The sequence below is a fragment of the Gekko japonicus genome, unplaced genomic scaffold (genome assembly GCF_001447785.1).
Source record: "Gekko japonicus isolate JY-2015 unplaced genomic scaffold, Gekko_japonicus_V1.1 scaffold110, whole genome shotgun sequence".
NCBI lineage: Eukaryota > Metazoa > Chordata > Lepidosauria > Squamata > Gekkonidae > Gekko > Gekko japonicus.
In genome coordinates, this window is record NW_015173675.1 from 1631660 (window position 1) to 1648144 (window position 16485).

Here is a 16485-nt window from a genome sequence, read left to right on the forward strand (position 1 = left end):
GTAAGGACTGTGGGGAAAACAGGATTTAGAAGCATTTAAGGTTTGAATTGGGTCATTCATATATGCTTCAGTCATTCATGTATAATTTTATTTTGGAACATTCAGCACATACACTTGTAACCTGTTGGCAGGAGATGAAGAGTGGTAGATTTAAACTTTTCAGAAATTATTATGACAGGGTGCTATTTTAGGACATTTACACTGGTCATAAAGATTAATGAGCTATCAAATAAAAACACAATATGTATTTTCCCCAAAAAATATAATGGGTTTTCCAGTTTGAAAGGAAAATATGTAAAAGGGGGAGGGGGCCCTGATTTGAGTGAAGTACAGTGATATATATATATGTGGAATTCATGTAAATTCTTATTTGAAATAATAAAACATATAAATTCTGTGACAAACATTCAAAACAAATTATATTGAGATGAAAAGAAGATATATCCTGATCTTTTGAATATGTCCCACGAGTAATTGAATAGCTTCTCTTTTTGTATAGCTGGAGTTGATTATGTTGGCATCAGCCGAAACCTTGATTTTGCTCCTGGTGTAAATATGCAGACTTTCCGTGTCACCATCTTGGATGATTTAGGACAACCTGTCCTTGAGGGTCCAGAAAAGTTTGAACTTGTTCTCCGAATGCCCATGAATGCTGTTCTTGGGGAGCCAAGTAAAACTACTATATTCATCAATGATACCATCTCTGATAGTAAGTGTTAACAGGAAGATTTTAATTTATATTGATTTAATGTATACACAGAGTCCATGTGTGTGGAGTGTGTAACCTGTACATAGTAGACACACTGCTTTTATTTTTTATTTTTGTAGTACCAAAAGTACAATTTAAGGAACCTTTATATACAGTGAATGAAAAAGATGGGCAACTAGTGGCTATAATTTATCGTAGTGGTGATGTTAACCATAAATCTACAGTCCGCTGCTACACTCGTCAAGGTTCTGCACAGGTCATGATGGACTATGAGGAGAGACCAAACACAGATGATTCCATAGTGGTTTTCCTCCCAGGTAAGAGATCTGCTTTTTAAAAAGAAGTTTCTTAAACAAGTATTCTGTTGTATTTTCAGAACCTCTTATGAAAGGATATAATTTCCTTTATAATTGAGTGCCAGAGAATCTTTGGATGGCTCTATAATGTACATTTTTTTAAAAAATGCAGCAGTAATAACAAAGGGGTCTTAACGTAAGTAAGATGTTTCTAAGGGGTCTTAAAGTAAAGTAAGATGTTTCTACAGTTTAAAGACAGGCATTGTATTTTTAAATTTTAGTATGTTTTAACTTGTAACGGCCAATGGCCACATAAAATAAACTTGAAGTGAAGTAAGGTTTTACTTTCAGTTCATTTATTCATTCTCATTAGGGTTGCCAAGTCCAACTCAGGAAATATCTGAGGACTTTGGGGGTGGAGCCAGGAGAAAGGAAGTGACATCACTTTTGCGATGTCGCATCCTGTGATGCCACTTCCAGGTGATGTCACTTCCCTAGCTCCACCCCCTCTGATGTCTCTTCCAGCAGGGAGGCTGCCCTCTGGATGGCCATATGGGCCATCTAGTCCAAACCCCTGCTCAATGCAGGACCAGCCAAGAGCATCCCTGACAAGTGTTTGTCCAGCCCACTCTTGGGCCTGTCATTCCAGTCCCTGAACACTCCTGCTACACCCTGGAGCTCTCACTCCACTCCGTGATCTCTTATTCCAGTCTCTGAACACTCCCACTCCACCCTGGGACTGTCATTCCACTCTTGGGGCTTTCATTCCAGTCCCTGAACACTCCTGCTACACCCTGGGGCGTTCATTCCTGTCCATGGTCTCTCATTCCAGTCTCTGAACACTCCTGCTACATCCTGGGGCTGTCATTCCACTCTAGGGCCTGTCATTCCAGTTCCAGAACACTCTTGCTATCCCCAGGGGCTGTCATTCCATTCAGTGGTCTCTCATTCCACTCCCTGAACACTCCTTCTCCACCCTGGGGCTGTCATTCCATTCTTGGGCCTGTCATTCCAGTTCCAAAACACTCCTGCTACACCCTGGGGCTGTAATTCTACTCCATTGTCTCTCATTCCAGTCCCTGAAGTCTCCTGCTACACTCTGGGGGTGTCATTCCACTCCGTGGTCTCTCATTCCAGTCCCTGAACACTCCTGCTACCCATGGTTTCCAATGGGCCTTCAAGGTTTTCCCTTTGTTTCCAATAGGCAATCCTGTCCTTCCCCAGAAAATAACCCTAGACACCCGACCCTTCTGTTTTTTGATAAGGACAATTTGAGGGCAAGGGCTGGGGGGGGGAGGCATGTTGCAGCTTGAGACTAGAGCAGGAAAGTCCCAAGAGCAACCACCCCTCCCTAAAACAGAGGAGTGGAAGAGATCCAGAAAAAGCTTTCAGGAGAAGGGGGCGCCCGGCAGAGAAAGACAGGATTCGCTGCACCAAGGCTTGAGAAGGGACGCTGGACAAAGGGTGTGCATCCCAGTTGCCAGGCAGGTAAAGGTGCGCCTTTGTGTGCCGGGTGGAGTGCTGGAGTGGACAAGAGAAGCTCCTGGCAGGCCCAGTGACACAGCCGAAGCTGCCTTGGAGCCCTCCAGCGTTGCATCCACGCCTTTCTTCTGGCACGCCAGCATGGGGGGGGAGGGTGGCACTCAGCGAGGAGGAGGGGATGGTTGCCTGCTGCTTGGGACTCACCTCGGTCTGCCAGCATCGTCTTGGGAGGAATGCAGGCGGCACACAAGCAGATCGCTCGCCAAAGGAGGGATGCCGGGAGTGGATGGCGCTAAGGAGGCGAAGCGAGTAGCGGACTATACTCTTTGAAGGCAGACGTGCCCGCCGATGGTCAGAGACCTGGGGCGCTCTAGCCTTCGTCTCTATGGCTGCTGCTATAGCGACCCCCACCGGCCAATTCTTAAAAAGTGGGGGTGGGGGATCTCAAATCTGGGGACCCCCGCCCTAACGGGGGAGTTGGCAAGCCTAATCATGAATCATTATAATTTTATCTTGAAAGCATATAAAAAGGCAGGCCAGATAAGTTTAAATAATTGCTTTTGCATACCATAATAGTAAGGGAGTGCTCTCCAAAAAAAAGAGGTGGGCACACAGCCAGACACTGTATTTAAAGTCATTTTCCAAACAGCCTCTATCGAAGTCTTACTTTGATTCACCTTATTTTATAGGCTTTAATATATGAAGCTGCCTTATACTGTCAGCATAGCATTAGTCCATCTAGCTCGGGGGCCATCCATGGTCTTAGGCAGTTTTGATCTTCTGATGAAAAACAGTCGTTCTGCAGAAAAGTGCCCTTTCATGCTAGTCCTCATCATTTTTTTCAGTCACTTTGTGTGCTTACTGTAGTTGGTATAGACACATTTGTGCATCCACTTCCAAATTTGTGGGAATGACTGACACTGCCCTGTCACATGTGGATCCCTCATAATTACAGAAAATACATAGTACAAAATTTTCCTAAGCCTTATTAAATCCATATGTTTGTCTCTATAAGTGGTAGCATGTGTGTTTGAAACAGATTTTTGAAATATGTTTTTGTGTATCATGTTCAAGGAAATAAAAGATATTTAGGCTGCTGTCACACACACTAAATAATCCACTTTCAATGCACTTTCCAACTGGATGTTACAGTGTGAACTGGCAAAATCCAGTTGGAAAGTGTATTGAAAATGGATTATTTAGTGTGAGTGACGGCAGTCTTAGTGTAGGTTTTTTTCTGAACACTACTGCACCAATTCTGACATGTTTTGCAAATTGGAAGTTTATCGGAAAATCTTCTTTTCCCAACATGGCCCCATTGTGCAGACTTCTGATCCATATTCTGGCATTGTTGTTCAGAACTGGATATGTTGATATTTGGGTACTGACTCGTCTGCAGTCCCACACACCATACCACAAGCACATGTACTCCCATAGGTTCCCTCATAATAAATTTTTTTGTTACAGGCTTGAAGGGGTAATATTTTTCCTATATTCATCTTCTTGAAAACCCTAAATTATTTGACACTCTGTAATACTGAACATTCTGACTATGTTGATGGGAGGGGGGCATTTTGCCCCTTTCCCCCTCCTCCCTGTAGCCCCTACCCCAATCGTGCATGGCTATTGGTCAGTGCCAGTCCTCAACACGCTACGGATCAGAAGGGAGTGGCTCATCCATCAACACCTTCAGGTTATGGATCACTGGATCCAACCCATGATGTAGTTTCACAGTAATAAATTAAAAATGCAGTATCACTAAGGAGCCTGACCGCTCTAGGTGTTAGTTAGAAAGAACTAAAGAGAATACAAATTACTTATTAACACAAATGTAACAGCCAATATATAAAAGCCAAACCATTAAGAAAAATGAGCATGTATGGCTGAGTTCGGACTGGCAGTTTGGCCCGGCAGCCAAACGTTTCAGGAGCGTTTCAGTAGCGGATTAAAGGGGCGGGTTCACACAGGCACATCTGTCAGGCGTCCCCCAGCTGTACTCAATCTGTCTTGTGCCGCTTCCCTCCCGAGTTTAAAAAGTACCAGGTGAAAGTGGTAGCAAACCGTGTGTAGAGCGGGTTTATTCCGGTTCCCTGACGTGTGAACGCAAGTGCTGCTAAGGCAGGAACAACCCGCAGTCGTTGATAATAGGTGCTGGCTATTTCTGCGGCGGGCGCCCATGCGCATAGGCGCATGCAGCGGAGTGCAGAAACAGCTGCTAACAGCCCGCCAGGGGCGGGCCAACAGTGCAAACGCTCCCTTGCGCTTCCTCCATGGTATCCTCCCACTTCATTCGCTGCAGTGTGAATGGGAATGCTGCGAACAAGCTGTTCCCGGTCTGTTCTGGGTCTTCTTTGCCACAACTCCCTAGCGCTTCAAATTGCCAGTCTGAACTCGGCCTATGTGTGCAGGTTTGCAATTGGGTATAGATGAGGTTGTCTCTTTTTGGAAGATCAGCATCCCCTCCCCAATTAAGTTCTGTAAAAATTGTCATCTTATCTAATTTAATTTTCCACATTTATGTTTTGAGATCAGTATAGATACATAGGCCCTGTTCACACTAGGGGTTTTGGGCCGGGAGCGGGACGGATCAAGGGCGGAGCAAATGGGCGCGACCCCACGGCAACATCTGGGAATCGTTGCCTGCCCGTCCCTGATCCGTCCCTCCCACCCGAAAACCCGCACTAAAAAGAACCACCTACCTAGGTGGTTCTTCGGTGTAGAGCGCTTCAATCCGGGCCGTGAGATCGCCAGCGCGTCCTTGCGCCGGTGCATCCCGGCCCCCAGGCAAACTGTGCATGCTCGAGCATGCGCAGTTTGGCAGCCTCCCCCCCCCGACTCTACCTCCCCGGCATCTGATTGTGCCGGGGAGCAACGGCGCGTGGTGCACGGGATCCGTGGGATCCTGCCTGCGCATCTCTATTTTGGTGCGGCTAAATAGAGCCGCGCTTTGATGGGTGTTTTCCCTGCCGTGTGGCAGGGAAAATAGTGTACCAAATCAAAAGGAATGTATATGTGTAGTTTCCCAAAATTAGGTTAGTCCATCCATAGTCTAGCCGTCCCAGGCTAGCAATCTGGATGCTGGAATTAAAATTTAGGTGTACCAAGAATTTTTTTCAGAATTTTTTTTGCCTCCTGCAGGAGAGTTTGAAAAGCCTTGTAAAATAGTGTACCAAATCAAAAGGAATGTATATGTGTAGTTTCCCAAATTAGGTTAGTCCATCCATAGTCTAGCAATCCCAGGTTAGCAATCTGGATGCTGGAATTAAATTGTAGGTGTACCAAGAAATTTTTTCAGATTTTTTTTTCCTCCTGCAGGAGAGTTTGAAAAGCCTTGTGTAGTGATCCTAGAAGATGATGCCATCTATGAGGAGGAGGAAGAGTTTAGGCTAGTGCTTGGAACACCAAAAAGCACTTCTACGTTTGGTGCCTCCATTGGGGAGCAAAAAGAAACGCTGGTGAAGATTAAAGATGAAGAAGACAGTGAGTTTACAAGATGTTTTTTTGACATTCTTTCCACTGTGGTAATAGCATTAGTTTGTTTGCTTTAGGGTCCTACACCAAAGTACGCTTTTACCAGCATTTTATTATTTACACATTTTAAAAGAAGAAAATTAATAGTACAATATTTTAAAAATAGAAGGAAATTTTATATCTCCTGAGCTGGCAACTAGTTCCTTTGTCTCCAGCTCCTTACCTTTTAAACCTCTTCCCCTTTCTCTTGTCTTACATTGGTATATTGTGTAACTAAAAATTGTAATTGTATAAAACTAAAAGTAGTTAAAATCAACAGGCATTCTTAAAATAGCATACCATGTTTTTGTAGTATTTCTGCTTTTTAGTACCACTTTTCATTGGTAATAAAAGTATATTTATTTATTTACTTACTTACATTATTTATAGTCTGCCTTTCTCACTTGGACTCAAGGCAGATTATAGAGTAAGTCAATGCAATCAACAAGATGGGACATTTAATAAACAATGAGATAGGATTTGGGTTGTAGATCCAACCAGAAGTCTAAAAAACAGAACTGAAACAAAGCATAAGAGCCAGTTTGGTGGAGTGGTTAAGAGCAGCAGGACTCTAATCTAGAGAGCCGGGTTTGATTCCCCACTCCTCCTCCACACGAAGCCTGCTGGGCGACCTTGGGCCACCAGTCACAGTTCTCTCAGAGCTCTCTCAGCTCCACCTACCTCACAAGGTGTCTGTTGTGGGGAGAGGAAGGGAAGGAGACTGTAAGCCACTCTGAGACTCCATCGGCTAGTGAAGGGCGGGGTATAAAACCAGCTCTTCTTCCTTTGCTTCTTAATATGGCAGTGATGCAAAATTATATAATAGGATCCAATTTACAGCAAACTATACATAGTGGTATAGTATATGTTTTAATGGAGCAGAAATTAAAACTGGCATGTGTATGAGGGAAGATGAAATTAAAAAATAAATTAAAAGGGGGGGGGAAATATAATTGAACTCAAATTAATCAGCACTAAGTAGCATACACATTCCTATTGGTATTTTCCTTGCCTTTTACTATGGAAACAAAGGAGTAGGTTGCATTGGTAAACAGGATTGTCCCCAGCACTAACAGTCTTACAGCTGCATTTTCTGATGTTTGTGTCGCCCATGCATTGCAGTTATAAAGGTGCAGGCACACTGTTTATTAGACTAAATTTAGCCTTAGTTTGCTTTTTTGAACTGTCAGATTTGGTGTATACATTTTGCATTGCACTGTAATAGGCTGCATCTAGTGTCTTGAATGATAGATTGTAAGCTTCTGATCACATCATGCCTTGTATACAACAGACAGAAAGTTTAATAGATTATTAATTACTGAATTAAGAAAAAAAATCATTTTTAAATTAAGAAACATAATAATATTGTATACTTTGTTGTATGAAATTCCCTGAATAATTCCATAGACTTTTACATTAAACAAAGGTAAGGAATTACTTTATTGTCAAAGAGGAGAGAGTAACTTTTGAGTTCTCTTGCAGAACCAGTGATTAAGTTTTCTGAAATCAAATACAACATTCAAGAACCTCAAGAGGCTGGAGAGATTGCAGTAGTAAAGATCCCTGTCTTACGTCTGGGGGACAGCTCCAAGGTTTCCATTGTGAGAATTCATACTAAAGATGGTTCAGCTATATCTGGAGAAGACTATAATCCAATGTCTGAAGGTAAAATAATCCTGTGAATTTCAGGAAAACAGTGGAAAGTGCTAGTGTCTGGCATAATAAAATTAATTAGGGAAGAGTTGTTATGTGCTACTGCAACCAGCTATGGATGCAAAATCTTGGATGCTGACATAACAATTTTACAGTGTCATAACCTGAATTTATAAGTTGCATATCCACGCATTTAAAACAAAGAAAGGGTAGTTTGTTTCAGCCGTTTAAGATCAACCACATGCAAGGTTAAAATACCACATTTCATTTTACTGTAATACTTTTTGGCATTTCTGAATTTGCCTTTCTGCCCATTAGGTAAGTTTGGCACCAAGTGTTAGAAGCTGAGCCTGTTGTCCTTTAGATCCCAGCTGAAGTCTCCTATTGATGGAGAAAAAGAGTTTAATTTAAAAAAAAAAAACACACAAAACCTACTCTATTTCAGACATTGAATTCAAAGAAGGAGAAAAAGAGCACTTTGTTGAAGTTGAAGTTTTGTATGATGGAGTGAGAGAAATGCGAGAAGCATTTACAGTACACCTGAAACCTGATGAGAATATGGTAGCCGAGACACAGGTAAGAATTGATATGTCTGTTAATGGTGGATACAGGTAGAATAAAGAAATGAAAATTGCGTAATACCATTTACTTTTGAATCTGCCTAAATAGACCTAGTGTGCCTAAATAGCCTTATCGCCATATGTTTATCTAAAACTCTGCATAAAATCTGTGGATGCCTAAACTGTACACATGATCAGAGACTTGTACAATGCAAGGTTCTTGATCACAAGCCTACATATGTACATACACTGTGTGTACTTGGGTTCTGATCAGACCTTCAGGTGACTTTGTGGAAGTCAAGCGATGAGGTCAGCAAACACTTCCCATCCATGCATTCATATCCTCAACTAGGTAGTTCAGGGCAATTTCACGTTGATTTATTTATTTATTTATTTTTATTTGTCTCATTTATACCCCGCCCTCCCTGCAAAGCAGGCTCAGGGCCGTTTCCACTCAAACATAAATACTGTTAAAACATCATACAATCATATAAAACACAACAGTTAAAACAGATACAAATTCGCAAAGTGCTGGCGACAATTAATTAATTAATTAACCAAGATGGCTCGCTTTCAGAATAAATTTCCACTTCCCAGATGTTACTCTGCTGGTGGTTTCCTGTGGTGCTGGCTCGGTGTCAAGATGTCCCCACTTTCCCTCCCTAATTTTTTCCATGGCTACAAAATTTCAAAAATTGTACATTGCAGTTTAAAGGGAGGATACCATTGGATCTACACTTATATTCTATATGATTTCTGAGTCTGTTTACCTCTATGCAGCTTTCAAAAGATGCAGTTTTCAAATGGATGTAGACCACCAAAGAAAGTGCACTCATGCGGAAATGCACATAGAGTTGAAACATTGTATTCTGGTAATGTTGGTGCATAAAGAAATTTAAGAATATACTTTGTCATAAATGAAACACTTTCTGTAGGAGACTTTCATATAGAAGAACACTTTTGGATTTCCTTTCAGTTAGAACCTTTCTCTGTCCTTCAATGCAGATGAACAAGGCCATTGTGTACATTGAAGAAATGGACAGTGTGGCAGATGTGACTTTCCCAGCTGTGCCTCAGGTTGTGTCCCTCCTGCTGTATGATGACACTGCTAAAAGCAAGGGAAGCCCTCAGCCTCCAACTGGGTACCCTGTTGTGTGTGTAACGGTAAGATCTGTTCCTTCCAACTCTTCTTCAGATTTATAATTTCCAAAGGTCTCCTCCTAGCCGAGAAATGAATTTCATAGGATCCGTAAGCAAGCTAGTGAGACATTTAAGGCAGAAAGTTTAAAATTCATTACCTAGAATTAGGTATCCAGTGTAATGACTACTAACATAATTTATATTGTATTCATCATTTTCAAACTGTTGTATGTTCTTTGTTCCTCATGCCTCCACAATAGCACTGTGAGATAAGTTACTCTTCTATCCATTTTACAGGTGGGTACAATGGATAAACTGAGGCTGAAAGCCTGAGTTTTGACACATACCTTGCTGATCCATGTTCAGCTTTTATTAATAATGTTTCCTATTTGGTACTCCAGAAATTTTCCAGCAGTGCTGTGCACTTCTGTCCTGTCGATGTTTTAGTTAGCTATTGCATGGTGTGGTTTGCATATTCAAGAAAGCCATATCTCCTGCCAAATGCCTGGAAGACATTCAAGCAGTAGCAAATTTGTGATATGGAAACAAAGGGTCTTTTTGCCTGTTCTAAAGCAACACACTGACCGCTAAAATGCAGGGCTATATTGGGATGATTATTCTCTTCAGTAACCAATCTCTGTAGGTTAAGAGCCCTCTGAGTGAAGTCAGAAGTTTGTTTATTCCAGGTGTCAATTGAAAACTTTGTATCCCAGCCAAAGATCACTCATGTTTATCCTTTAAGATTTTTATTTAAAAAACAGTCAGTCTTGAAATGAGTAAATATGAAAGAATCACAATAATACAAAAATACTACCCATCATCCCTTATCCTATCTATTCTATCTGTTTTAAGATTAAATTTAAGATTAAGAGATAAAATACAATTTTTGAGATTCTCACGGAAACAATTTCAGAAAGATTAGATTGTCTCACACAACTCACATCTGAGAAATTCAGAGCATTTTGTTTGGGTGTGGCTTCTATAGGCCCAATTATGTAAAAGTCACATGACTCCATCACAACCATTTAATTCATTTCCTTTGATTCTATGAGGTAAGTATTTTCAAAAGATTTATTTTTGGACAGGAGGTATGATCGCTTTACTGCGTTTTAGTTTGCCCCAGGGCAAACAGCCACGCTTCCCCCCCGCAGTTTCCTGCCTGTGTGACCGGGGCCAAAGTAGGTTAAGAGCCCTCTGAGTGAAGTCAGAAGTTTGTTTATTCCAGGTGTCAATTGAAAACTTTGTATCTTTTTGCCAAAGATCACTCATGTTTATCCTTTTAAGATTTTTATTTAAAAAACAGTCAGTCTTGAAATGAGTAAATATGAAAGAATCACAATGATACAAAAATACTACCCATCATCCCTTATCCTATCTATTCTATCTGTTTTAAGATTAAATTTAAGATTAAGAGATAAAATACAATTTTTGAGATTCTCACGGAAACAATTTCAGAAAGATTAGATTGTCTCACACAACTCACATCTGAGAAATTCAGAGCATTTTGTTTGGGTGTGGCTTCTATAGGCCCAATTATGTAAAAGTCACATGACTCCATCAGAACCATTTAATTCATTTCCTTTGATTCTATGAGGTAAGTATTTTCAAAAGATTTATTTTTGGGCAAGTCTTCAATGATTTATAATTATCTTTCCAAGGATATAACAGTGTGATTTGCTGAAATAGTAAAAATAAATCCTCAAGCCTGCTTTGTTCAGTCAATCAGGAGGCTGTGACAAACTCAAGAATCTTTCCACAATATCTGTTTTTTTAAAAAAATTAGATATTTGACATTACTACATTTACTTATTTTTTTCAGTAAAAATCAGCGTCCATGATGGAAAACAAGAAAAATGCAAGAAAATATTATTACACATTAATAATTGGGGGGAGCAAAGTTTGAGTGCAGTGGCACCTTTTATTTTTTCAGTAAAAATCAGTGTCCATGATGAAAAACAAGATGAAAGAAAATATGATTACACATTAACAATGGGGGGGAGCAAAGTTTGAGTGCAGTGGGGCCCCTTTAAGACCAACAAAGTTTTATTCTGAGTATAAACTTTCATGTGCATGCACACTTGAAGTACATGCGCATGAAAGCTTATACCCAGAATAAGACTTTGTTGGTCTTAAAGGTGCCACTGGACTCAAAACTGTTCTGTTGCTTCAGACCAACACAGCTACCCACCTGAATCTATCTTCGGGGGGGGGGGGCATTATCTTACCATTTGTTCTCAATTGTTGACTTAACTGGGGTAGACTGAGCTATAATAAAATTGTGTGTATCTATCAAATATCAGGCATGTAACCCCAAATACTCAGACTATGACAAGACTGGATCTATCTGTGCTGCTGAAAACATCAATGACACACTGACTTTGTATCGCTGGCTTGTCAGTGCTCCAAGCGGCAGTGATGGTGTTACCAGTCCCATGCGTGAAGTGGACTCCAACACTTTCTTCACCAGCACCAAATCAATTGCCTTGGACTCCATATACTTCCAGGCTGGTTCAAGGGTTCAGTGTGCAGCGCGTGCTGTCAACACCAATGGAGATGTGGGCTTAGAATTGCTGAGTCTGATTTACACAGTAAACAAGGAAGAAGGTAAGGGGCAAAATGTTTCATGTACATTTAATCAAATCAAGTAGCTCTTGTGAAGGTGAAAGAGCTGTTGGCACTTAGTGTCTTTGCCGTCTCAGAGAGCTCTGCTTCCACAGAAAGGCAAGCATCACATCGTTACTATATCACACTTGCCATTTTATCAACCCAGGCTAGATGTAGTGAGAAGATAAATTACTTTTTGGTGCTAGTAAAGTGAACTGGAACATTGTACGTCCACTTCTGCTCCAGAGGTGGGCAAAATTCAATAATACTGACAAATTAAATCCTAGAATGTCATTAGAACTTCTGTAAATTTAGCAAACCTATGAATCTAATGGGAGGTGGATGTTACAGGTTTATGATCAGGTGGTGCCTTTGTAATTGTATTTCTTAAAAAGTTTCTAGCACTCACAGTTAAGTAGAAATATGTAAAAATAAGAAGCAAGCTTATTTCTGCTCACCAGATTTGAAGACCTGAGCCTCCATCTATACATCATTGGGTATGGTTGAGCTTTAGAAATAATTTGGAACGATTGTCTTATCCAAAGTGGAAAATCCAGTTGTCCATTATGATAATTGTGCAACAGTAGTGCAGTATCCAATGATGTTTGGATGCAGTCCTGGAGCAACGAGACCTGAAGAGTGATCTATACATTGTCAACAAAGCTGAAGAAAGCTGACAAAGGGAGTGTTGACTCTTGAAAGCTCAAACCCTTCTGAGGTGCTACTGGGCTCAAATCTAGCTGAACCCTTCTGAGGTGCTGCTGGGCTCAAATCTAGCTGTTCTTCTACTCCAGACCAACATGGCTGCCCTCTGAAACAAGGTCTTTGTACCGCTTGCTCTGTACATTCACTTCCTACCATTCTGCTACCTCAAAAAGGTCAGGAAGGGTTGTGGAGATTAGTGCTGTTACAGATATGGATGTTGAATCATAAATGGAGTGGGGTGGGGAGTAGAGACAACCTTCTTTCTCTGCAACATGTTTGCTGCTTGAATTTGGGAATGCACACTGTGTAGATTCTTGGACACTGTGTGATTTACAATTCTTTTGCCAGAAATCAGGACAAAGGAGCCTCTGATTTCATACAGCAGTTCCTATGAGCCACAGTGTGATTGACTCTAGGAAATTCCAAATAATTTACCTGGCCTTGTAGATATCCTTTGGCTTTTGTGGTATCTGTTGTACTCGCAGTCTTGCCAAGGAGGAGATAAATGTTTCCTTTTTCCGGTTGTTGAACAGTGGGGTGGGGAGCTTTTGTCTTTGGGTAGGTGAAAGGGATCCTGCCAATACTACTTCATGTAAACTGAGATGATGCCTGTTTTTAAACATTTTTATGCTGCCTTTTCACCTAACTCAGGGTCTCCAAGGTGGCCAAACAATCAAAACTTTAAAGCAAGCTTTAAAACATACTAAAACAGTTTAAAACAACAAATAAATGGGGAGGAGGGTGCAGGGAAGGCTTCACCTGCTGGCAGAAGACAGTAATAGAAGGGGACAGATGAATCTCCCTGGGGAGGGAATTCCATCATTCTTAGTAGAGTTAGCCACACTATCATGTGAGGAGCATATAACGTAAAACATAGGATGACCTGTGCTGTCAGGTGATTCTGTTGTTCCTCCAAAGAAAGGCGTGCCGGAATTGCTTGTCTTTGTTTGAATTGTTGCCATTCACATTTTTTCTTTGTCCTCTAGGTCTCTGCCAGCCTCGCATACCAGGAACGGTCGGAGCAGAGCCCTTCTCAGCCAAAATACGCTACACAGGTCCTGATGATCCCGACTATCCCAATCTGATCAAATTGACAGTCACGATGCCTCACATGGATGGTAAGTGCTGGGCATGCGCCTCACACGGTTGCACTGATGCAGGGAAAGACAGAAGAGATGCCTGTTCAGATGCAGTCCTCAGCATGCATCTGTCCTTTCCTTGTTCAGGCTTCTTTCAGTCGCACAGAATCCGGTGGAGAACATGCTTTGATTTTCTGTGATGATGTTGTTACTGGCAAACATTCCCATTTTATCGATTGCTGTTCACGGTGCAATTTTGTCTTTGAACCTGGTTTCAAGAGCCTGTGTTGCTGTAAAGGAGTTTAAAATTAATGAATACATTACTTTAAACAGAATTTGGGGCACTGTAACGACTTACAACATTTATTGTGGCATGAGCTTTTGTGAGCCAGAGCTGACTTTGTCAGATGTATGATGAAGTGTGCTAGGGTCACAAAAGCTTATTGCATTAAAAAAAACCCTGATTTGTTTTTAAGGTGCCTCAAGACTGTGTTGCTTTGGCTGTAGCAAATGAACATAGCTACCCCTCTGGGATTATGTAATTGCATAGTTAATGGGGTGGTTTGTAAAGGATGAAGGCTGGATCCTACTGATAGAAGAGGGATGACTTTTGTGACATATTCAAATCCCCCATCATGCCATTCCAAGGAGGTCCCTGATGCCCAAGAAGAGCATTTCAGGGGCTATTTTGGGCTGCAACAGTCCCATTCTGGGTGGGATAAACAGTGGTTGGGAGAATCGGCCTCTTCAGATGGCACCTCAGCCATTAACTTGCTAGGTAGTCTTAGGCAGGCTGCAATTCTCTCCTCAGCATCATTCCCTGCTCCATCAGGTATTGGTTAGAGTTAGTGTACATGAAGTGATCTAAAAGCACAATATTGGTGCCAACTGATTATTGTTGCTGTTGTATTAAACTGAATTGACGGTGTGCTTTCAGGAATGTTGCCAGTTATCTCAACCAGACCTTTGACCAACTTTGAGCTGACACTCAGCCCTGATGGCTCTCGAGTAGGCAACCACAAATGCTCCAACCTCTTGGATTATAACGAGATCCAGACAAAATATGGCTTCATCACAGATAACACCAAGAATCCAGAAGTGATTGGAGAAACTTCACCCTACCAGTATAGCAGCGCTGTACGGTCTGCTAAGACTTTGCGTTTCTACCGTAATCTCAACCTGGAGGCCTGCCTGTGGGAATTTAACAGCTACTATGACATGTCTGAGCTGCTGACTGACTGCAGTGGCTCCATTGGCACAGATGGTCAGGTAGGTCCACGGATGAGAAATAATCTGACACTAAAGAAAGCAAGGCTGTATTTGCATGCCCAGAAATTCATGGAAGCCACTGAAAGTCATGGGCCATCCACTATCACACCCACTCTTGGTGGACTCAGTTAAAACAGATGAAAAGAAATGGTATTTTTCTGAGACTCTGTTTGCAATGACTCTCCTGCAATTCCTCAGTTTGGTGTAGTGGTTAAGAGCGGTGGACTCTAATCTGGAGAACCAGGTTTGATTCCCCACTCCTCCACATGCAGCTGCTGGGTGACCTTGGTTCAGTCACAAGTTCTCTGCAAGCTGTTCTCCCAAGAGCAGTACTCTCAGAGCTCTCTCAGTCCCACCTATCTCACCACGTTGCTTGGAGAGAAAGGGAAGGAGATCGTAAGCTGTTCTGTGAAGGGCGGAGTATAAATCCAATATCTTCTTGAATCTATCCCCCTTTTCCTTTTCTCAAACCTTACCTGGTGGTAGCATTCTCTCTCAATGAAGAGGGCTGGTAAGGTGGCCTCCATTATGCCCAAGAACATTGCAGCAGCAGCAGCAGCAGCAGCTCAGGTAACAATACCACGAAGAAGTGGAGTTTCAAAAAGGTGCTGATGGCCTGGAAACTCTGGGAAGCTACATTTTCAAGAGTACCAAAGACAGGATATCAAGGATGATGTCCAGGTTGCTTGTTTGGCAGTGTTCTTGGGGATAACGGAGGCCCTGGTGCCAGTCCTCCTTGTCTCTGCTTCTGCCATAAATATTTTCAAGAAAAGGATAAAAACAGCAACAAAAGTCTGGAAATGTACCTGTGCCAGAGAAGTCACAACTCGGGGGGCTGAGTGAGGAGAACTCACTGTGGGATTTGGGTGAGGAAACTTAAGCATCTTGGTCCATTATTCAGCATTTTATACCTGATAAAGAAATCAGGGACTGAATTTGCATCAAGGCGGACACAGCCTTTTGAAGAGAGAGAAAAACAAGTGGTTGACAAAACCGGTCTGTCTTTAGCTGATGTGTTCCCAGCAGTTTTCATTCCCAACTTAATCTTGGCAGTGCTCCACTGATTAGTAAAATTTGACAAGAAAATGACATTACATCTTGTTTTAAAGTCAACAGTTCTTTCAAAACTGTTGGCAAAGCAATATTAAGACAATCGCAAACTCACTTGTGCAGTCACGTCATTTCATATCACAGATATCCCCCCCCCATTTAACACTGGTATTTGCAGTTCTTCGCCTGACATAATGCTTCTATAGTTCAGTTGTTTAGTGGTTTTCAGCTGTGAATTTTAGATGCAGCCACCAGCCACACACACCCTTCCTCTCTCTCTCTCTCCCTCTCTCTCCTCCGTGTTCCCAGGCACTGCATGTTCAATATGCAGGTGACTGGGGTTTGCACTGTGAAATTGCCTAACAACCATTGGTGGTTACCTCTGAGTGTGGGTGCTGTTTCATACATTTTTTAAAAATTTCCTGCTG

The 16485-nt window shown here is 41.8% G+C and overlaps 1 protein-coding gene across 1 annotated transcript in view; it reads left to right on the plus strand.

Annotated features, from left to right (window-relative positions):
* The window catches only part of FREM3 (FRAS1 related extracellular matrix 3), a 109532-nt gene that overhangs the window by 81436 nt on the left and 11611 nt on the right, over positions 1 to 16485 (plus strand). The window contains exons 8-16 of the mRNA XM_015422915.1: positions 500 to 709; positions 829 to 1026; positions 5803 to 5967; positions 7480 to 7662; positions 8096 to 8226; positions 9216 to 9374; positions 11651 to 11954; positions 13646 to 13777; positions 14676 to 15007. Coding sequence (XP_015278401.1) covers positions 500 to 709; positions 829 to 1026; positions 5803 to 5967; positions 7480 to 7662; positions 8096 to 8226; positions 9216 to 9374; positions 11651 to 11954; positions 13646 to 13777; positions 14676 to 15007 — 1814 coding nt within the window. The remainder of the gene's footprint in view (positions 1 to 499; positions 710 to 828; positions 1027 to 5802; positions 5968 to 7479; positions 7663 to 8095; positions 8227 to 9215; positions 9375 to 11650; positions 11955 to 13645; positions 13778 to 14675; positions 15008 to 16485) is intronic.